We start from the raw sequence: 23282 nt of genomic DNA, 5'->3' as shown, positions 1-23282 counted from the left end.
TTAAGTCAGAGTCACTTTTGTATATATGCTTCCTTTCATGACTCTTGAGCTCTGTGCAAAATATTCCTACCTCTGAAAGGAATAGTCTACATCAGAAGCATCATGTTGGACAGCTCGTCTGAAAAATGCTCATATTAACCATGGTCTTGTAATGCTTTGTACTGTACAGGAAGAATGTAATGAAATATAAGCCCCATTGCAGAGATTCCAGCAAAGACCCTCTAGAAAATCTGTTTGAACTGGGTTAGAAGTAGCACGTCTGGAGTTTCACCTGGAAAAGCAAATGAGAATTTTGCCCTTGAACATAAAAATTTCAATTCTAAATGCCTTCAGTCTGAGATGAGAAGAACAGATTATAGCCTTTGAATATAATGTTGGTTCTCAAGTAGGTAAAAGGACTGAGCCTGATCATTGTTTGAGAAAGATGAAGCCCCTGTCCTATATATTTCTTTTCATAGAATCACAAAAAATGAGGGTTGGAAGGAACCCCAGAAGGTCATCTAGTCCAGCCCCTTGCTCAAAGCAGGACCATCCCCAACTAGATCATCCCAGCAAATTATTTCTTAAATATAAACCTAAATGTTGACACCTTTTAAGTAGTTGTGATGCATAGGGGGTGCATGTGCACCCCCTGAGTGCTGGAACACCCCCTGATAGCAGCATTCCCGGGCAGGCGAGAGCGCTGGTGCCCCACCCTGAGAGCGCCAGCCAGGGAGCATGCCAGAAGTGTTCCCCCCGCGACCAATCCTGCTGACCCAGAAGTGTCAGTGGCACAACACCCTCCACCCCAGTCTGCAGGATAGGCCACAGGGGGACCCAGTCACTGACTGTCTGCTGGGGGGACAAGTGCTGCCCCTCCCCACTTGGGAGGCACCAGTTGCCCATGCCTTTAAGGGACTTCATTTTCAGAAAATGGGTACAGTTCAATGCTTTCTGAAACTCAGGGGCATCTCTTAACAGGTCTGGAATAAAACACCTAAAATTGAGGTATCTAGAATCGTCAATCACTTTTGAAGATCTAGACCATACTTACACAAGTAAATTCTGCATCCGTAAAGTATTGAGTGCCCTGGTCTAAGTCCTGATTCTTTTTATAAGAGTTTTTTGTATGTTCTTTCATGTCCACAAATCACTGCAAATGCCAACCATAATACCCTCCAACATATTAACAAGTGTTTTATCCTAGTTCAAATTGATTTGTATAGTAGCACAAGAGAGGCAAAAGATTTTATTATACCATATATTTTTCCTAAAGTCTTAAAGAATGTGGGAGGAATCAACAAGAGCCAGTTCCACGCAGTGATCGCTGGTAATGTCTCTGATGGGCTAGAGCTCCCAAATAGATGAAAATGCCAAAGCGCACACAGATAAAGATACGCACACCATTTTCTTCATACAATAGAAGAAAGAATGTGGAAAAACAAGGCTTTTTATTTTAAACTTGAAATTAGTTGAGTTTAACGTGGAGCCACAGATAAAAATAGCTAGTGAAAACCTGTCTCCTGTCTTCACTCAGCATTTTATAAAGGAATAATTTGACTGGCTAAGACTGCGGTAACTTAATATAATTACATTGAAGTCTTAATTGTCTGCTTAAGAAACCTGTACAATGTTCTTTCAGATTCACTTTGGTTCAAAAACATACTGTTGAGTTTAATCAACTAGCTATGGCAAATTCAGAAGGGTCTGAAGCTATGCTGAACCGAGTTATGACAAAGGATAACATTGGAGTTGCTGTACTGCTAGAGTTGCGAAAGGAATTGATAGAAATGTCATGTAAGTCATCATTCACCTCATTTTTTTTTTTTTAAATTGAACTAGGTATTTTGCAGTCTACAATGCAACTTTTAAGTGAAATAGGAAATGAAAAAATAACATTCCAAAAATACACAGTACCTACCTGTCTACAGCTGTGTTGCATTTGGGAGCAATGTTAACTTCAGATAGGATTTGCAAATCTTTTTTGGAATGGCAAGTGTTAAAACAACCTTTTTTTCTTTTAAGTACCATAGACGATTAAAGGTAGGATACTTCAAGGATTATAAGGATACAGGAAACTTGCAGTATTCTTTCTTGAGTCTGCTGCATTTGAAAATAACTTAGAAAACATTGAACTATTCTTGCTTATCAAGGTGTGGTTGGTGGGTATTTTTCTGGAGAGGATTAAGAATAATTGGAGATAAATGTGCATGATTTCTCAGTGTGATTTTTATATATAATCAACTGTAGTGGCCTTTTTAAATCTACAGGTTTTAATTGTACCATGCAAGTCTTGTTCATGGCCCTCCATCCCTCACGACCACATTAGTAGTCTTAGAAGTTGTTGTAGCTAATTCTCCCTATTGGCTGTACAGTGAGAGCTGAGTATTATCCTCTTAATTTCTTGGCTGTGTTTAGAAAGCACATTTAAGGGCGTGGTTTCTTTTCTCCTCCAAACTTCATTTTTAAAGCTGATCAATTAAACTGGCTGATGTGGTCACATCTTTTAAAAACAAACAACAAATTTTCTGCTTACAATACCAGGCAGTTAAGGTATTAGCTTTACCTTTTGCAGGTACTGCAAATATAAATCTTTTATTTCTAATTTCAGCTGGAAAGCCACATCTTGGGATGGAGAAGCAGCTAGTTCTTGTAGCTAATGCACATATGCATTGGGATCCTGAGTATTCTGATGTGAAGCTGGTTCAGACTATGATGTTCCTCTCTGAGGTAAAGAACATTATTGATAAAGCCTCTCGTAGTCTCAAACCTGGTGTTTCAGGAGAACTTGGAACCATTCCACTTGTACTGTGTGCAGATCTCAATTCTCTGCCAGATTCTGGTAAGAACAGCAATATTTTACTTTTTTTTTTTTTTTTTTTTTTTTTTTTAGACCATTATTTAAGGGGTGTATGAAATGTGTCCATTGTCTTCCTATAAAAGAAACTCTTTAATTGTGTAAGGAATAAGATGCTTCAGGTTCTAAGATACAAAAATAATAATGAATAATGGAACAGTGTGTTATCCCTTTTTCCAGTTAAATTGTGACTTTGTTGACCGTGTAGTGTAGTAGGCATCTAGTATTTTTTTGGAGTGAAGAACCATTATCAACATAAATGCAGTAAATTTACCATCCCAGAGGCAGCAACCTAAAGCATGCTGCGCTGCTCAGTAGTGGTTGCTGCCTAAACCAGGAGCAGAGTAGCCACCTTCACATGGTTCTTGGATGGGCTAACCTTTACTGCTGAGTGACCAAGTAGCCTGCTCTTACTCTGATTAGCCCAGTTGCATGGACATGACTACACTGCTTCTCGTTTTGAAAGCAAGTCTCCAAAGCAGAAGAGCATGCTTGAGAGGGTGCCTTTACCAGGGATGTTAAGTTTGCTATGTAGACATAGCTGTTGTGGGATTGTTGTTCTCTGGAGTGAAAATGCGAAAAAGGTCTTAAAATATAGATCTAAAATAACCAGAAATAATTGAAAATTTACAGTCCAGGGATGAAGCATGCACTCACTTCCTTCCCTGGGTAGCAGTTAGATGGAAGGCAGCCTTCTGAATACAGTCCTCCCATGCTTCCTCTTTGTGCAGACTTTATGCAAGAATTTCTCCCACCATTACTATTCCTTGTATGTGCTTTTGACAAATATTTCTCTGTTAGGTTAGAAATTTTTCAGACCTGATACTGAATTCCTCTGTTACAGATACAGGGTTCTCAACATGTCTTGAGATCCCACTGCCTTCAGAAGTAGCTTTGACACCAATTTACAATATGCAGAAATATGCACTTTTGAGGCCTTCAGCTTTAAAGCACCCCTTTAGACAAATACTATACATGGCTTTAAATCCTAAAGTATTGAGGAGAGATCAGAGTCCATCAAAACAGTCATCAGCCTTGGAGCAGAGTCCCAACTCTCCAGAGATGTGGACACTTGATGCCAGTTTGGTTTTGAAATAATATTACTGTTTTAATCTTTGGATTTGTTTTGTCTCTAGAAGTATCCTGGCCCTGGAGTAGGGTTGGGCAATGCTGGGTGAGGGGTTGCAATAGAACTAGCTTTGATAGACTGAAACTACTTCTACCCTTTGCTGATGGATTCAAGCATCTTTACCATTTTACTTTATTAGTCTGTTTCTATCTGATAGATGCCTATCAGAAAGTTCCTATTTTCTTGACCGATCCTTCTCTGTCTGTGGGTTAGGCGTAGCATATACATCATTTTTTAGTATTGTAATATTTACATGGACTGCACTCTAGGCATTTAATTTGGGGCTCATTTAAAGTATAGACCCAAGTGCATGAAAACAGCAGTTTCTGTTCGTGCAAACCTACTAAGTCTGTAAGTTCGTACCTTTTTTTCATGTTCCTGTTAATAGGTGTTGTTGAGTACTTGAGCACTGGTGGCGTGGAAACAAATCATAAAGATTTTAAGGAACTGCGATACAATGAAAGTCTGACTAACTTCAGCTGTAATGGGAAAAATGGAACAACGAATGGAAGGATCACACATGGTTTCAAGTTGAAGAGTGCCTATGAGAATGGCCTAATGCCTTACACAAATTATACGTTTGACTTCAAGGTTAGAAATTTATCATTGTTTCCAATATTTTGAAACCATTTTCTGTTGCAGGGCTTAATACAAGTTTTCTTTAAATCAGTGTTCTAGGACGGGGGTGTTGGACTCAGAGCTCCTCAGGGGCCAGATTAGCACCCAGCAGCAGCGAGGCAAGCAGCATCAGGGGGCTGCTGGGGGTTAATGCAGCTGTAACTCACACCCATCCGCAGCAGGTTTCCATACCTCAGTTTTCTGTGGCAAGCCCTGTTCCCAGTCACGTCCCGGTAGGAGTGCTGCAAACCAGATGCCGCTGCATCCAACCCACAGGCAGGATATTTGTCACCCCACTCTAGAAAAATAAATTCTGCTGGCTTCTAATTCTTATGTAGGTAATGATTAGCTTAACAAATTTACAGTCACCCAGCAAACACTAATTCTTTCATCAGACTGAAAATGAAAATTGTTTGCCATTTGCAAGGTAATAAATGTATTCTGAGTCTTGACAGTTTAGTTTTCCATGTAAAACAGATTTTGTACTTAGTATCTTTTTTAATAATCCCAATTAAATAAAACTGGAGGAAAATAGCAGTTAAGCTGCTAACAGATTATATATAAATAATTTACCACTTCTCTGTGTTTCCCTCTCTGCTGTGTTGCTACATGAGAATTGTCAACATTTCCTTTCTCAGGAAAAGCAAAGATGGTTTTCTTCCCCTCTTCAAATATGGGGAAATGTGACTTATAGCCTTACGGTTGAGTGTGTTAGAAGGTTTTCAATTTCTCTGTCTCTGGAGAAGAGTTAATATCAAATACCGTTTTTAAAATACCCTACAAAAGAAAGAAATATGTGATTAAGCACTTGGCCTAATGGCTGTTTCCTTACTTTGTTCTTAAACAATTCATGGACAAACTGTAAGAGTAACCGGTATCATTTTAACTAGTATTATTCCCTTATGTGAATTAAGAGAGCTATTTGTAGGTGAAACTGCAACCTTATAACCACTAAGAAACGAGAGGAATGATTCCCACAAGAACAAAAATACTTGCCTGTTGTGGAATATAGTTCGATATTAGTGTTTTGGCTGTAGTAAAAAGACCCTTGACAGCATTCTAAGTTTGTAAGTCCTCCATTCTGTAAAGAAGCTTCAGGTTTGGTGCCAAATCACTGGAAATGGTATTCGGTTGAGTTGAGAGCTAAATTTTGGCCACCAGAAGTCAAAAGGAGTCATGTCATTGTCCAGGATTTAGCAGATGCAAAGTATCAGGTCCAAAAAAAAAAAAAAAGACCCAGAGGCAGCTTTGTGGTCTTGCAAAACAAAAGAATAAGGTAAAAATAACATCTTTGTGTTCAACATACCTGTTATGACGGCATGTTATTGCAAAAGAGCTCTGTAAATGGAACATCTGTGGACAAGTGAATGGGCAGTGTTATTACAGAGATCTTAATCATAAGCCATTCTCATCTCAGTGTTTAAAATATGTTCTTCAAGAATGAGGATGGAAAAAGTCTTTCAGTGGCACCAGGGATTATCAGACATGTAGGGATTCTGAAGATGCTCATAAATAGTGGGTGAGAAAAATCTGACATGAAATCCCTTCAAAGAAGAGGGATGACAACAGAAGCAAAAACACAATAATCTTTTATGTAACCTTTCCATGACCCATCCTGCGCAACTCATAATGCTGGCCAGAAAAGGGGAAGCAGAAGCAGCTTAGTAGCACACTTGCCATTGGGAAGGAGTGGTATCACTTTCAAAATATTTAACTTCCAAAAAAACAAAGTTTTTGAAAGAGCATTTGTATTTGGTAGCTATTATATATCTGTTCAAAAGTTTGGGCTTTGGAAGTGTATTTGGCCAAAGAATGGTGTCCTGATTATGTTTTCTCCCCTTCTGTTTCAGGGTATTATTGACTACATCTTCTACTCTAAACCTCAGCTAAACATACTTGGCATTCTTGGACCTTTGGATCATCATTGGTTAATAGAGAACAATATAAGTGGTTGTCCACATCCACTCATCCCTTCTGACCACTTCTCACTTTTTGCACAACTGGAGCTTTTGCTGCCTTTCCTGCCCCCGGTAAATGGAATCCATCTCCCAGGCAGGAGGTAGTCAAGTACATCTTAGAGGGTAACCTCAATCAAACTTGTAAAATTGTAAAATCTGAATATAGAGGAGTGAGGTATGGCCAACAGGGATTTTTTCTTAATGATCTTAATTTTAAATCTAATTATTTGATAAAGATATAGTAAAAGCCAGGTGCTATCAACAGACACAATTCTGAGCCCAATATACTTTGTATACTGTTAGACAGGGATTGGTGCGTTTGCGCCTTTCTTTAATTTGTAACAATTAATCTTCCTGTTTGTTCTATCCAACGTGACATTTTTCATGCCTTGAAATAGGGAATTATTAAACAATATATTCTCTTTGCACAGATATCTGTAGCACTACTTTTTTGAGGCCAGTAGTAACATCCGGAGAACATTCTTCCGTACTTCACTCCCTCCTTTTTCAGACTTGTTTGTAAAATACAGAATTTGAATTTAGCCTTTATTGATTGTATATGAACAACAGAAGACCTGATTTATGAGATTTTGTACTTTAAAAAAAATCAGATTTGGAAAATGATTGTATTGTAAACTAAGGCTAAATTTTTATGTTTTCATGTGTTATAAAGGCCAGCTTGTAAAAGAAGTTGCAACAGGTTTTCTCTGCTAATGATTTGCACTGTTAGGGTTTTGTTAGCCCTTTTGTACTACTTTTTATTTTCAATTGAGAACACTGCTTTTTAAACCTGAATCTGTAAAATGTTACAAATATTACCGAGTACATGCATTTCTGGTTTTCTAACTTAAAAACCTAAGTTCCTGAAGAACAGATAAGCTAAGCAGTGAACAATGAGTAGATCTGTGTGGACTGAAAACTATCATTGATGTGTATTCATCTAATCTTTTTTTTTTTTTTTTAAATCTCTAATTTTAAATAAAACTAGGGATGTTTGTGTAAAGCTTTTTAATTTCTCTTGTCAATACTTCTTGTCCTATCTCCACTGTGCCTGCTTCAATTTGTTCTCAACTAGCACTGCCTGTGCATGCAGAGAGAACCTGTTCATCTTCTTTTATCTTTTTTAAATAATGTTAACACTTGTGAAAATTTTATGAAGATACTTTTGTATAAGCTGTGGCATCTTGTTTTCCTTTGTGAAGCATTGAAAATCACACTTTTTTGAACATGTTCAGATTATGGGTACATAGTTTCTAGCTCTAATACCTATGCACTGCTTCTCTGTGTCATTGCACAGTGCTTTTTTCCACTAAGAAATGCTATCATGTGAATCTTCTTCAGTTTAAATATGTTTCTCAGTCTCAGAGTAAAAAAAAATTACATTTTCAGTTTATGAAGCAGTGTAAATTAGATGCTTTTTCAGTACAGGTCCCCAAGACAATTCTTCAGATCACTTTTAAAGTGTCCAACTCATATTTTAAAGTGTCAAGTAAGACTTAAAGTTGTAGTATATCCTCAGTGCCATTAGTCTCATACAGCCAAGTATATAACAGCTAGCAAATATAACTCATCTTTCTGTCCTAAAAGGGAGAACTTACCCACTCCTTAACTAATACAGCTTCAATTATCAATGTAATGAGAGAGAGCTTGGTCTAACTGCTTTTGTTTCAACTGCGGGCAGGGAAGCAAAAGGACACTGAGCATTAAAGAAAATGTTTTTGAATAGTGTGCATTTTTTTTTGTATACACAACATGGATTTTGGTAATAATGATTCTAAATTTTATGAAAGAGAAGTCAGCACTTAAACGTGCACAAACCATTCTGTTTTAAACAAAATTGAAAATTACAAATAGTTCAGATATGTAAAATGTGTGTTTTAAATTTTAGTAGGAAAAATCTTGATCTTGAATCCTTGTCTGGGACCTGATTCTTTTCTTGTTTTGTTTTTTAGTTGTGCAAACACCAAACATGTCCAGTTTATAATCAGTACATTGAAATGCTGGTAGTGTTGATGTAGTAGACTTAATGCGTAGTGTTATTTTTTTCTGTTTGTTTTTTTGGGTTTTTTGTAAAGTGTGAATAAAAAGTGTTTTACTCATGTTTCCTTAACAATGTGTTGGTAATGTGCATCATGACAATTTCCAGTGATGACTTGCTAAATTGGCACGTCAAACTGAGCAAACTCTTTATTTTCCTGATGATCTGGATTATATAATGGGTCCAGAAAGCTTTACAGAAGGGGAAGGGAAGCACTTATTCATTTTGTATTTCTTAGAGGGGAATAATTTACTTAAATAGATGCTGGAGCTTGAGTGCACTTGTTAGATTCTAAAGGTTTGAGCTTTACACAATACATTTTTCACCTGTATTTGTTAGTCTTAAATATATTTGAATTTATGGCAGCATATTAAAACTTTTATGATATATTGTGTCTTTGGAGACTGTAGTGTTCTTAACTAGACACATTGCAATCTATGAATTACTTTTGAATAACTTTTTCTCCACCTTTTTAGATGAAGCCTTCAGGCCAGCCCATTGAATGCAATGAACAGGTTTCATTGACCTCACTGGGTTTGAAACACTTGTAAGAGTGGCTCTGAGGCCTACTAAAGGAGAAATATTTTGAATATATAGGAAAAGACCAGATGCGCCAAAAGTGAACCAAGGTAAACTTTTATCAAGCAATTTTAAAAGAGAATATTTTCTTGTGTCAAACAGATCTAACTAAAACATCTCAATTTCCAGCTATAACAAACAAAATAATGCAATAAACCATCTGCCTTCACTAAATGCAGAATGTTTGCTTTGTAAATGCTCTACAATATGATTATTTGCAATACTTTTATTTTAAGGTGGCTTTGGATGTTGCCATAATATACCTTCAGTGTTCTTGTTGTAAAAATACATAGCGAAAGTCAGAAAACATTGGTGAGTTTGAGGGATTTCATTCAAGTTATATTGGATATTCTGGGGCAGTTCTTGCCACTTGAAAAAGTACTGTCTGCCATACCTTGTGTAGTTCTTATTTACACACACAAAACAGTTCTGTGCATCTAAATTTTTAATTTGTGGTATTTCTTAAACTAAAGAAGTGGAAACAAATACAAAGCATCAACATGCATATTGCAGCTTCTTAACATAAAGAAGTAGGCAATAAAAAATCTCCAGGGGAAGGTGTTTGTAATTATTTTGTCCCTTTGGCGACTTCAAAACATTTTAAATTGGCTAGCATTTTGACAATAAAATCAATTTACTTTTACAACTACAGTTTGCATACAACTCTGATCTAATGTTAACAAATGAGGGTTTTTTTTAATAAATTCATCTAGGATTTGTGCTTAGAAAAGTAGCTTTAAGGTGTCAGGTTTGCTTTTTAGCCATGCAATAAAAGAAACTATGTTAAAGACAGAATAATTACAACATTTAAAAGAAACTCATTACAATGTAAAACTTACAGCTGTTTCAATTAACTGCTTTAGTAGTGAGCCTTTTTCATCCAGCCAGACACAGTATTTTTAGTATGTTAACTGCTTTTTTTTTTCCTTTGGTTGCATAAATTTTAACACTTAAGTGTCTTGGAATGTTAAGTAGTGTCCAAAATAGAATATCTTAGTCTTTATTCACAGTACTTCTGTATAATGTGTAATGCACTGGACTAACTCTTGTTTACCATTCATGTAACAAAAACCAGCACATTATCTGCACTAAGCTCAAAGAATGTTGCATTTGTCTATAGGCAGCTCTTCAATAAGATAAATGGGAAACTGAATATGGTCTGATGGTAAACAAGGGCTTTTACTGTTCTCTTCAGTGGAACTTTCTTCTTGGTCAAATTTTAACTAGCTAGTATTATATTTATATATACAGGGTCTTCTTTTTTTCTTTACCAATGTATTTTCCTACTCATAGCTGACCAATAAATCCAATATCTGTTTCAAAATTTTTTGAAGTGTAATTTATATTTAACCCAATTTCTAAACCTTTCATAAATTGTGTGAATTACCCAAGTAAAGTACAAAATCTGAAATTCCTTGAAGACTTAATCCTTTTGTATAGTAATCTGCACACTAGGAACCAATTCGAATCGTTCCCGTTGGAGAGGCATGAACTGGAACTCAAGATACTGCTTCCTTCAGAATCTGGAACTCTATCTTCAGATCTGAAGTGTGGAGTTTGCCTTTGTTTCTGTACTGGGTTGCACATCAGCCCTCCCATCTTAACACCGTGTCAACGTGGAAGATGTTCAAAACCATATTAGTAGGTTAAACCAGCGGTGTTCAACCTTCTAGCTCAAGTGCCACGCTGTGGGCCAGATCCCATGGGTGGGGTTTGTCGGTGGGCCTGATAGAGCATTGGGTTGGTGTGTGGGGTTGGTCTGTGGGTGTGATCCTGCATACTGGATCCAGCCAGAGAATAGTCCTGTGTGCCAGCATAGCATTCTGCTGCCACCACTCCACTGTCCTATTTCAAGACCCATGCAGAGCTGAGTGGGCTGATGAAACAATCCCACAGGTCAAATTTGGCTCATGCACACACAGCCTGGGTTAGCACAGTACAGGCCTCCCTACTCCACTGTACTAACAACCTTCTCTTCTCTGCAAGCCAGGTTTATCTGTGGGGGGGGGGGTGTTGTGAGGATCTGCAAAGCAGCAATTTGCCAATTAAGCTGAAGTATGTAAAAGGGATTTCAGTGAGTGAAAAACACAAGAGGTAAGTGATTCTTGGGTCGGAAAATACTGTTTTAAAGAACATGCTTTTTAGAGAAAGATTGCTTCAGTTTAAAATTATAAAATGCCTAAACATAAACGTGTACATAAAGATTTTGTTACCTTTTAAGTTTCAATTTTTATGGAAAAGTTCCTCTTCTTTTGATGCTTCTCTTGACAAAATTTACTTTTTGGTTTCCCAAACACCTTTATGAGCTATTGGACAATTGAACATCCATTAATAATCAACTGGTGACATTCTGGAAGTGAAAGTAAGAAAATTCAGATCTTTTTGATGTGAAGGTCTTTGTATATTTCTGATATGTCATCTATTTTAAGTTATTCCTAGTGCAAAGATATTTCCTAAAGCCTTCAAAAGGTACAGTTATGTACTATTTCATTGGCCTTACAGATATTTCTCCTTAGACAACAGTAACAGCAGATCTCATTCAATTCTATTTACCGCAAGCATATATCAAGATTAATGCCTGGAAACGTCTGAGCTAAATCCAGACACTCAAAAAGCCCACGGCTAAATCGCTTCAATCTTTTCAGGGTAGTCTAAGCTGTGTAGATTGAATGGATAAGCAGCGAACAGACATTCACCTTTGATTCCAGAAATGCAGCCACGTGGCTGCAGTGGCCCAGGCCAGAATCCAGGGGTGGGCGCACCAGAGCACACCTCTCTGCTTGGCTGAAGCAGACAACTTAGGCCAAGGCTAGCCTGCCCACCCTGCAAGGGGAGGGGCTAGTTTGCAGGAGATGTGCAAAGCATCCTGGGATGCTGGGGGACTGTGAGTTGACTTGAATCTGGAGGGGATTTAGTGACCTGGATGAGGTTGTAAAGAGTACCCTGTTCAAGTTCGCTGATGGCACCAAGCTGTGGGGTAAAGTGAATACACCGGCAGGCAGGGACCGCATCCAGGCAGATGGGGATAGGTTAGAGAAGTGGGCGGATCTGAACAGGATGCAGTTCAGCAAGGACAAGTGCAGAGTGCTGCACCTAGGGAGGGAACCAGCATTATGGCTACAGGTTAGGGTCTGACCCTCTCAGCAGCACAGAGGCAGAGAGGGATCTTGGAGTCAGGACTGACTCCAGGATGAATATGAGTTGCCAATGCAACGAAGCAATAGGCAGAGCCAACCGCACCCTGTCGTACATCAACAGGGGCATCACTAACAGGTCCAGAGAGGTCTTGCTCCCCCTCTATGCGGCGCTGGTCAGGCCGCAGCTGGAGTACTGTGTCCAGTTCTGGGCGCCGCACTTCAAGAGGGACATGGGGAACCTGGAGAGGGTCCAGAGGAGGCCACTCGTATGGTTGAGGGCCTCTGTGGCCAGCCCTATGAGGAGAGGCTGAGGGACCTGAATTGTGGCTGCCTACAACCTTATCAGGGGCCAGCAGCAGGGACTCGGGGAAAGTCTGTTCACCAGGGCCCCCCTTGGAGTCACTAGGAACAACGGCCACAAGCTGAGGGAGGATAGGTTTAGGTTAGATATTAGGAAGAACTACTTCACTGTAAAGGTGGCCAGAGCCTGGAATAGGCTTCCCAGAGAGGTGGTGCTCTCATCTTCCCTGGAAATCCTCAAAAGGAGACTGGACAGGCACCTGGCTGGGGTCTTATGACCCCTGCCACCCCCAGTGTTCCTTCCTGCCCATGGCAGGGGGTCAGACTCGATCTGTCTAGATCCCTTCCGACTCATTGATTCTATGATTTGGGTCACGTTCAGTAAACTGATTTAGCCTAAATCAGTTCAGTCTGATACAACATCCATCCAGGTTTATCTTAAACCAGTTGCAGCCATCTTGAAAGCAGTTTATGTGCACTGAACTGCTCTTGTGTTACAGAGGTGAACCGGTTTCTAGTCACTTGCATGAGTTTATGCATAATTTCTGTCCCTAGCCCTGATGTTCAGGATGGTTGGTAAGGCTGTGTAGGATACTTGCACCAGTGAAATGCTTGCTTCAGTTTTGCAAGGTAGATTGTCGCTTCCTTATTTTCCAAGGGCCAGTCTGGTCTACTCAGGTTCCAATTTAGTTGCACATGATCAATTCCATTGAAGGCCATAGGTTTGTACGTGTATAATTGAGGACCCAGTCTGACTTGCAGTGCTTTTTTTCTACTGGTGCTGAAGTGAGAGAAGGGAAGAGTCCATTCTTCTTCAGTTCAAGGGGTAAATTTGAGCCACCAGTTAAAATTTTGCTAACTTGTAGTGAGAGCATTTGAAATATAAATACAGACACTTGTACTGCCTTTTTTAGTTGTATTTCAAAGCAGAAAAACACTCTTGCAGCTTATATTAAATCCATTTACAATGCAATATGTTGACTTTTCCCCCAGCAGTCTGATGTCCTGTTTTCTTGCCAAACAATACCACCCCGTTCAGGTGGTTCCCATTGTGTTTATTTTCAAACAACATTTGGCTATGAAACTGTTGCAGGCTCCAAACAGAATTTATGAATCTAGCCCCTGGCTTAAAAATGTCCCTTAATAAATGTTATCCCACTCAGTATGGAAATGAGACCTGGAAGATTAATCTAGACCTATGCAGTCCTGCCACTAGATGGTGCACATAGTACAACTGTTATGTATGTTATATTAGGCAGTGGTGTATACTGTTTTTTTTTCCTCATCACTAGAAACTGAAGTACATATTAAACAATTACTTCCTTGCTGCTGCAGTAGCAGGACATTAGCAGTGCCCTCCTCTCTTTCCCCTTGCTTCACCTTATGGCATGTTACAGGCCAGAAGTTCTTGGTATTTCACTGGCTTTGGCTATGCTTTTTAAATGTGCAGAATTGTCCTTTAAGAATATATTTGCGTTAAAATGTAGAGCTGGTGAAATCTTACATCGTTTCTAGCATTTGCCAGCAGCTGTTGCTGAGTTGGCAGGTGTTTAAATTCAGCCTGTACAAATTCTGCTTTCTTGGAAAGAGAATTGGAAAAGGCATAGTTACATAGTTTAGCAGTGGTAGAATCATTTTAATGCCTTTCTTCCACCATTTTAAATCTGCTTAACTTTGTTTTAAATGATAGGACAGCTGGTCAAGTGTGAACATGGACTCTTACTTGACTCTTCCTGACTTGATACTTATTTGGAGTCCAGTTTACTAGCAAAAAATGAATTTTATGCAAAATATCATGGAGGTACTAAGGGTTCTTCCTGTAGTAAGAGTAAGATACAGAACAATTGCATGCATCCCTGCAACTGATAAAGAACAGGAAAGAGCTGCTCATGCCTCCCAATACTAGTAATGCTCGGACAGCTTTGGCTTCATTATCTTACACTAAGCTAGATAAAGCCATTGTATAAACACCGTGTGCAGGGTCACTCTGACCACGCACAGAGTAGTTAATTCCTGCCTGTCAGTGTTCGGCCTCTTCCTTTTGACTTTGTCAGTGAAACTATAGGCACCTTCATCACACTTGAATGATTTCTTATGTATTATTCCCCCAAGTTTAAAAAAAAAATTTTGGAAAGTTCAGCTAATTTAAATCATTCCAGAGCTTGTCAACAGAAAGTGTCTATTACCCTTTTTTATAGATGTTAACTTTCTCTAAAATAACAAAACAGACAGGAAGATGCTTTCATATTTATTAAATTCAATACTAAATCTCATGTTACAGAAAATAAAAATGCAGTATTTGGTTCTTTAATGAACAAGCCCCCTTAAACATCAAAGGGTGATTTGCAGTACACTGTTGTCCTTTAAAGATAAAGAAATAGATGTAATGTAGATAGATGTGTGTATATACAGATGTATGGGGGGGGGTGTAGAGAGAGAGAGAGCGAGAGATACTATGTCAACCAAAGGCTTAATTGCACATTTTGAATCATAGCTTTAACTTAGGAAAGACTCCTATGCTTTTGCTCTTTGTGTTCATTTTCTTGGTGAAAAATCAGATGTTGGGTTTATTATTTTTCTTTCCCTTCTTCCTGTAAAAGAAAAGAGTAACTCTCAATAGTCTAAAGAACAGTTTTGACCCAACTGGTAACCAACTATCCTGTGCAAAACCCTAGAGCTAAAATTGTAGTCTTTGCATTGCCTTTCTCCTATCCCAGTATTCTCACTCTGAGTATGCAAACTTAAATGGGTTGGAGTCCATACACACACAGACAGTCAGTCTCTCTCTCTTTCTCTCTCCAAGCCATATGGTCTTATACATGTCTAAAGTTCTTAGCTGCTGTAATAATACCCTGACCCTAAACTGTCATGGTATATACATATTATTTCTGTAAAACTTTGGACACAAAACAAGGAAATATAAAGTTCAGTTACAGAAGATGGAGTAATCTTACCTGATGAGCTGCTGGAAGATTGTTTTAATCTGTGTTGCTTTGGGATCCAGGCATATTTGTCTGCCAGTTTTCAAACTTACACTGGAAGAATCATTTTAAAAAAAGCCTTTTAGAATAATGTTTAGAACCTTTGATCATAAAATTTTATTTTCAGTTATAGTAAACCTGAATCGTACATTATTTCCACATTTTCACAAGAGGTAGATTCAGGGAAGATTTCTATGGTCTTGATTTGTTTGTGACCGAACACAATTTTATCTGTAGTCTGAAGGCACAGGCATCTTGCACCTTTCATGTTTATTCCTGTAAATACAGAACAATAGCCGCATCAGTTAATGCAGCTTCTTTGGTAAGCACATCAAGTCCCTAAACAAGTTGAAATCCATCTTGGCTTAAGTTTCAAACTTTTGGTTAAGTTAAGTTATGTGTTTTTAGTTATCTGCTCTGTAACAGTCAATTAAAATATGAAAACAAAGCAAAGAAACTTACTGTATGAAGCAGTTAGAGTGATGAATGCAAGTATAACAATTAGCTTGCACGCCATCCCTTCTGTGAGATCTTTCTTCCTCTTCTGGGTAAGACTCATTGTGTTGACAAATCTAAAGCTCATGCTGGTAGACCACAGAGCCAGTAGCTTAAATACGTTATGAATGTAGTAGCATCCGATTCTAAATGTACAGCTGTGGAAATGTCAAATACGGTAAAGTAGAATATTTTATTTTTATCCAGTGTTCATTTAATGGAAAAACATATTTTAAATGTATTTCCAGTATAGGGCGAGATTAGGCAATAGTGTCTAAAGATTAGGCTAGTGGTTTTCAAATTTGTGGTCTTTAGATTACCAATGATCGGTGCACTTTATTACCAATAGGATTCTTTTTGCCAGAGACCCCCAGGGATTGACATAGCCCCTCATCCAATATGGTATCAAGTAAACTTTATTAGTAACCCCTAGAAAATATTACAGGTTTCCTTCTTGTAATACGACCTGACAAATCTATCGATTCTTTTTCTCAGCAGTAATCATTGGGGGTACTGGGCTTCGGGTCTTCCGCTGGGAGCGTGATGTTTGGGATCTTCCATAGTCCAGTGCAGGGTGCAGCACCTGTGTCTGTCTTCCCAGAACCACTGCATGCTTGTACACATTGCTTTGTATTAACTAATTTTATAGTTTCATACTAATAATTGTCCGATCCCTTGGCATAAAGGCCTCCCATAGTACACTGAGCCTATCCTACTTTTGGTTATCTTTCCTTAGAGGGAAAGTGCTATACATTGTTCACCTATAATACTCCAAATACAGCACTTACTTCTTCCAGTGCCTTGTAAGGCACTCTGTTCAGTTTTATTGCTTAGTTCCAAGAAGGCCTGGACCCTTGCTAAGAGCCTTAGCATGACTCAGTTTCCCTGCTATATACTTGTGTCTAAAGAGACCTGGCTCTTTGCATGGCTCCCATTCTTTACTTCAGACCCCAAAATTGGTTTAGAAACATCTAAAAATACATTAAACAAGTTTCAGATGTGTTAATGTCACATAACTGATTTCTACAGTTCTTGCAGGGATGGTATTCAGACCCATAGGAGAACATACTGGAGCATGGAGGAATGAATCCAGAAAATGAGACTGCTCTTGGTTCTGGAGTCATTCCACTTCAGTATGTGTGTCATGGAAGATTTAAGTCCCCAAGGGATGGAGAAAGATAACGAAAGTCCAGTGGGGAAAGGAGCAGGGAGAGTCTAGGGCCTGATGACTTGGGGAAGAGAGGTCATGAGCTTCCTTTCGGTGTTTAGCACTGTGTCCAGGAGAGCAGAGAGGAGTCTGACCTGGCCTGTAGAAAACCAAAGACTCCTGTGAGCTCTAAATGGTTTTTAAACCACTGTATGTGGCTGTAACAACTGTCATGCGTAGTTGCCAACATAATTGGCATGTAATACAATAGTGCTGGTACTGCTCCCACTGTAACAAACTGAGAGCTGCAGCCTTCCTACTTAGGAAACTCATGAAAAAGTAATGACCTGTTATTCGTGGTGTGTATGAGTGAGACAGCTGCCATAGGCTGAAATTTCATTTTCTGTATCATTCTAATTTAAGCGTGGCCTACCCGACAATACTTGAGACAGATTTCAAATAACATGTGCCTAAGCAACTAATAAGCATCATCCATGCTCCAGCTCAACCATTAGATTAGCAGGTGCACTTGCACCAAAGCAAGGGGTTGTACTTGGCTGCTACACGCAATGTATTTACATTGAGACGGCTGGTGAGGGAAAAATAAACTTGTCAAGTGAAGAACCCTTTTCTGGCAAGCTGCATTTGCTACAGATTCATTCTGCAAATCCTGGAAATGTTTCACAGCACAGTCCTGATCCAAAGCCCTTTGAAGTCCATAGTCTAGAGTTTTGCTTTGACAAGTGAAAAAAACCCAACAAAAAAATCTTCACGCTGCTGACTCACCGTTGAGCAGAAGTTCAGAGGGCTGGCTGGGCCAAGTATAAAATCACAAAAATCGCTGCAGGAAAACTGTTCTAGCTGTCTACTTTGCTCAGGGTTTTGTTTGACAACTGCTCATTCACTCCCCTACTAACTCTCTGATGCCCTAGCATGGATGGCTTATGTCCTGCCTTTGTGCTCAGCAGCATGTGTGTCACCACAAGAATGCTGGACATACATTTTGGTGTTGCCTTCAGTAATACAAAAGAAATAAATTCATGAGTCACATTATGAAAATGCAGTGCCATCTTAAAAGAGGATCTTCCCTTTCTCGTTGCCCAAAACCCAGCAGCCAGTTTTTGTGGGCTCAGTGCCACACCAAATTGCATATTAAGATGTTCCATTCTTCACGTGGCTCTGTAGACTTCTTTTACATTTCAAAATAATAAAATAATAGCCACAGTAGAAAAGCCAAAGCAGCCAGCATTGCCATACTCCAGCAATCGTTCCATAAACCCATCGAATATGCGCAGCACGGCCCAACCCTGAAGCTTTTGGATTGGTGTGTAGGCTCAAATCCTAGCCCGGTCCCATTAATGTCCATGATCTTTTACCATTCATCTGCTTTAGCCGAAGCTCAGGATTATACATTCTTTTTTTAGACTTGCAAGATCCAGCGTTCTCCCTTCAATTAAACCTTTTTGCCTTGTTCAAGAAGATGCACTGGGTAGTCCTCTAGGTGGTGGGAATTCAGAGATGCTAGAACCTCGAAAACAAGCTCTACAAACACAGGTTATATCGTGCTGGCGCGGTAGTTAGAGCAAGCATTGGTCAACACACTTCCTACTCTCGTCAGGGCTTTGCTAAAGCATTGGCCAAAGTAGGCTTCACTGGAGCAGCGACCAATGTATGAGCTGTTTAGACAAGCTTCAGCTGGGACGTGCATACCCAAAGCTGGTACAAGATAACAGAACGAGACGAGATGCGCAATACTCGTCAAGGAGGAGAGCCAGGTACATCGAGCGTGGGAGGGTGCAACACTTGCATGATAAGAAATAGGAACACAGGGATCAGGATGCATAACAGGTTCGGGGCAGCCTAGTTACCAGCAGAGTATAAAATGCACTTTATGTTTATTAACATGTGTTACTTACTAATGTGGGCTGGTCTGTATATAAAAAAAGCTGGGAATCTTGGCACTTTTACTGGCGGGGGGGCGTAGTTTGTGTTAATACCTTGTCTCAGGCAGCCACAGGCTAGAGGGAGAGAGAGCACTTTAATGTGTTTTACAGTCAGTAATGATCTCTGAGTCTTCACAACTGAAGACGCCTGTGGTCTTTCTTTGTATGTGCTGCGATCTTCAGAGACTAGAGTCAGAGATGCGCGGACAGTGTGGAAGAGAAGCTTGTTGATGTAATAGAAAAGGATTTAAACATAAAAAGCACACAGCCAGAGCAGGGTCCTGCTTACAAGAAAGAGCAGAAGCAAGGAACACAAGCTATGCTGCACTGGGGTCTTCACTTCTACCACAAATGCATAAAAACTTGGCTTCAGATCTCTACAGGTCTTTTCTGTAGTTGAAGACTACCAACCCTATGATCCTATGACCCCAGCTGACTTCCTGCCCTTTGGGCAGGGGGCTGGACTCGATGATCTCCCGAGGTCCCTTCCAGCCCTGATGTCTATGAAATCTATGAAACCCTTTCAACAGATCTTGTTGCACCCTGGGATTTTCTTGAGCATTTAAAGCTTCAGCTTACCGGTTGCCTCACTCTGCCAAAGTGCTGGGGTGCTGTTTACAGCTCCCTGGAGCATTGTTTTGCTGATATTTAAAATAGCGGAGAGAGCTGCAGCCCCACCAGACACAGTAAAGTATGCTTTTGGCAAGAGGAGCCTTTGTGCAGTGCCTATGTTTTGCTCTGCTTCTCAGCTCCTAACCACTTCAGAGGCTGAAGGCATTTCACCTCTTTTTTAGTGGAGCAGGGAACTGTAAGTCACCATCACAATGTCAGTGAAACTGAACCCCAACATTGGGCCTTAGAGGCAGCGTTTCCAGGAGTTTTGGTGGGGGCTTGAGTCAGCCTGGCTCGGAGCCCACTGCCGTTCGCTCTGGGGTGGGGGGGTACTTGTTATCTCCCCACGTGTGCCCGGCTGGCTACTGGCTGCGCACCCACCTTTGTTTTCCCCCTTCAAGACCCCCAGTCTGCCGTCAAGTCCACCTGGCCCTTGACCCCGTATCAGTTCTGGTTCGTCGTGGGCTTTTCCTCCTCCCCCTTTTTTCAAGGCCCGATGGTGGTAGAGGGATTCCTTCTCCCTCTCCCAGGCTGTGGGGCACAATGGCAGAATGACCCATGGCTCACACAGCTGCTGGGCCCCTGGGGCTTCCTGCACTCCCCAGCAACCTGGCATCGTTTGCACACCGGCAGGTACATGTGCCTGGGCAGGGGAGCAGCGCTACCTGCGCCTTGCGGCAGCCCTGATTGCAGGCTTCCCTCGGTACCACAGGTGTGCACTGCTCAGTGCCCGTCTGTGACCTTAAGCCCATACCCGCTGCCCGGCCACAGTGAAAGCCCTGTGCTTGATGCCCCTGCTTGGCAGTGGCCTGGGTGCCAACAGCTATCCCACATTCCCTGTTCATGACTTCTAGCTCTTGCAAGCCACTTCCTGTCTCTAACACCCCGCTCCCCACCCCAAACTGAGCCAGCCACAGACGGAGAGGCAAGGCACCCACAGGCTGATTGCTACAGGGGCTCTAAGGACGTGGGAAGCGCCGTGAGCTGTGGCCGCGGGGGCTGGAGCTCGTGGAAGGTGGCCCTCTGCACCAAGACTGCATGTCTGTGTGTGTGCTTGCGTGTGCACATGCATCCATCCTTTATTTCTTAGGTCTGCAAGCAACCAGCACTGCCACTCAGTCATGCATCATATTGCACATTGTGATTTTGCAGCAGCATTTCAACCATTTGCAGCAGGGTGGCATCTGTGTTGCCTACCTTTGGACCAGGAGAGCAGCCCTTGGCCTTCCCACAGCCAAAAGTCCTTGTATGGAAATGTCTTCCTTCCTCCCTCCCTCCCTCCCTTAGAGGATGGGCGCAGTTAGCACTGTTTTAGCAGTGATGATTCCATTTTAGCAGCATATTATTTATTTTCAGTTGCTTCCTAGACAGGGTGCAGCCTGTTGTCTTGTGCAGAGCCTCGATGGGCTTTTAAATGCGGGGATATCTCCTTTCCTTGCAACCCGCTTCAGACTGACACTTCCACCTGCACTGTGGGTATCTGCATTCAAAGCTAGAGGTTATCAGTTGTTATGAATCATTTCATCTTGATTAGTCCCTCTACCTGTCAGCTTCCAAGAGACCAGGTCTGAAAGAAGAATACATTATGATACATTACCTTTGTTGTAAGTATTTTGCTGTATTTGCCAGCTACTTATAGTTTTATGCCTGCAGTACCTAAACCAAACGCTGGTCAGGAGATGTGAAAACCTTCCCCCCCCTTCTCCCTCCACTTTATTTAATAGTCCCCAATCCATTTCATCGGCTTTAAAATATCCTCTTTCTCCATGCAAAATGCCACCACGCTTTGCAACTGTGGCTAAGTGATGCATAAATGCAACAGAGGGATCGCTTTGTCTAGCAATGAGATGCAGACACTGTCTCTGGGGTGAAATTTTGCAACTGTATAAATGCACAGAAACACTATTCAAGGTTGTAGATCAGGTACTTAGGAGCACTTTATGTAGCTGATATACCTGAGGGAATGATGTTAAGGTAGGTGCCTGACTGAGAACTTGGACAAGGCACTGCTCTCGTAGAACAGGGCATGGTGATGGTAATGACTGAGCAGAAACTTTCTCACACCTGAAAAGCAACTCCGGCACTGTCTGTCGATACCAGATGGGAACATCAGAAATTAACACCCCCTCCTGGAGTCCTGGTTCTTGTAACTCTCCCTTTTGTGCAGTAGCATCAGCCATGTTTTATTTAGCTTCTGAAATCTGCTTCACATTATATAGATGCTTCTTTCAAGCTAGATGTAGTTCTCATTTAACTTTGCTCTCCCATCCACCCAGCTCACCCCCTAGGACAGCTTGTAGCCTCTGTTTGCATTCATGGACTATTTTTCTACTGAAATCTCAGAAATACAAATTCCAGTAGTTTATATAATGGAGCCAGACATTTTAGATATGAATGGGACGTTTCTAAACTATGAAACTAATATATTTTTTTTCCTTGGCAAGCATTCTTTAGGTTTAGCACCTATATTGGTATGGTTAACACTTCAGACGGTTAAACTTCCTCGGTTACTGCTGATTCATGGGTTTTCCAGCTCTATAATTTAGAGAAAGATGCATATCTTATACCTCATGGTAGATAAACTAAGCAGACTTGTTCCCCTTTCCATATCCGTTTTCTCCTTTGTTTCCTCAATGCTCAAATTATGCACGGTATCTTTCCATTCAATGTTCAGCTAGATTTTAACATGCTATAAAGACACACAAATGCTCGTGGCTTGATTTGCTGGTTTGTGATGGTCACTGTCTATTTAATAACGTGGCCAGGAAAGTAGAAATCCCAGGAAAATTCAAAAGTAGATGCCAGAATGTCCTTCCCTTATGCAAGTCCGGGAAAGACTATCTTTGGGTAACTCCATTCCCCTGAAAAAGGCCCCAAACTTCCACCCCTGCAGTGCTGCAATCCTTTCCTGCCTCCTCCTTGAAGGTCCATGATAAAGAGAACCCATTGGTTTTACGAGTGGGCATGGAAGGAGCTACAAACTTGACTTTCTCCCTGGCGTTATAACGTTATAAGAGAGAGCTCGCACCAAACCAGCTCTTAGTACTGAACTAGAAATAACTGCCAAAGGGAAAAAGGTAAATAACAGCTAGTTACAGGGATGTCTCAGGCACTGCAAAATGGGCTCCAAAAGGGGTTTTCAGGATTTCAGCTTTGGAGTTCGGCACTTAAGTTCCCTTTAAAGGCCTATAGTTGTATTTTGCAGCCAGCTGGCAATCTTCAGTGTGTACTTGTGATTGAACCGTGTGAACTTGCTGCCTTTGGGAGAAGGGTGAGGGGGGTTTAGTTTCTCATTACAACATTTTCAGTAAGTTTGCACAGACTGGTGGTTATTACGTTCCTATTAGTCATGTGTTATCAGAAATAGTCAAAGGGGTAAAAAAAACCAAAAACACCCCCCACACTCAACCCTGGTAAGAAGAGTATGAGCCATAAAGACAGTGCTGCAATGTGCAAATGCTTGCATGCTACATAGATCATTGCATGCTAGTGCAACCACTTCAGTGGCT

General features: G+C 40.6%; 2 protein-coding genes across 6 annotated transcripts in view; one reads left to right on the top strand and one right to left on the bottom strand.

The window, feature by feature from the left end:
• CNOT6 (CCR4-NOT transcription complex subunit 6) overlaps positions 1 to 10482 on the top strand; it is a 42062-nt gene extending 31580 nt beyond the window's left edge. For 4 of the 5 annotated variants that reach the window (XM_090064323.1, XM_090064324.1, XM_090064326.1 and 1 more), the window contains 4 exons: positions 1622 to 1776; positions 2591 to 2821; positions 4354 to 4556; positions 6434 to 10482. In XM_090064323.1, coding sequence (XP_089920449.1) covers positions 1622 to 1776; positions 2591 to 2821; positions 4354 to 4556; positions 6434 to 6646 — 802 coding nt within the window. In that variant the 3' untranslated portion in view covers positions 6647 to 10482. The remainder of the gene's footprint in view (positions 1 to 1621; positions 1777 to 2590; positions 2822 to 4353; positions 4557 to 6433) is intronic. The other variant, XM_090064327.1, reaches the window with a different exon arrangement.
• Positions 10483 to 14839: 4357 nt separating this feature from the next.
• On the bottom strand, positions 14840 to 16117 carry LOC149856162 (alveolar macrophage chemotactic factor-like). Its single transcript, XM_090020665.1, has 4 exons — positions 16039 to 16117; positions 15726 to 15852; positions 15550 to 15630; positions 14840 to 15186 (listed from the first exon to the last, which is right to left on the bottom strand). Exons 1-4 carry the CDS (start codon positions 16091 to 16093, stop codon positions 15150 to 15152), a joined length of 300 nt encoding a protein of 99 aa, XP_089876791.1. The 5' UTR covers positions 16094 to 16117; the 3' UTR covers positions 14840 to 15149.
• Positions 16118 to 23282: the final 7165 nt, after the last annotated feature.

The sequence above is a fragment of the Crocodylus siamensis genome, chromosome 10 (genome assembly GCF_052110815.1).
Source record: "Crocodylus siamensis isolate JL-2025a chromosome 10, ASM5211081v1, whole genome shotgun sequence".
Lineage (NCBI taxonomy): Eukaryota > Metazoa > Chordata > Crocodylia > Crocodylidae > Crocodylus > Crocodylus siamensis.
The sequence above is the reverse complement of the archived record's forward strand: the minus strand, read 5'-3'. Positions and strand labels throughout refer to the sequence as shown.

Excerpts from the sequence above, each read along its gene's own strand:
- LOC149856162 (XM_090020665.1), bottom strand. The coding sequence starts at position 16,093 with ATGGCGTGCAAGCTAATTGTTATACTTGCATTCATCACTCTAACTGCT. Across the intron at positions 15,853-16,038 it reads CACTCTAACTGCTTCATACA|GAATAAACATGAAAGGTGCA; the intron begins GTAAGTTTCTTT and ends CTGTATTTACAG. Across the intron at positions 15,187-15,549 it reads ATCTTCCAGCAGCTCATCAG|GAAGAAGGGAAAGAAAAATA; the intron begins GTAAGATTACTC and ends TTTCTTTTACAG.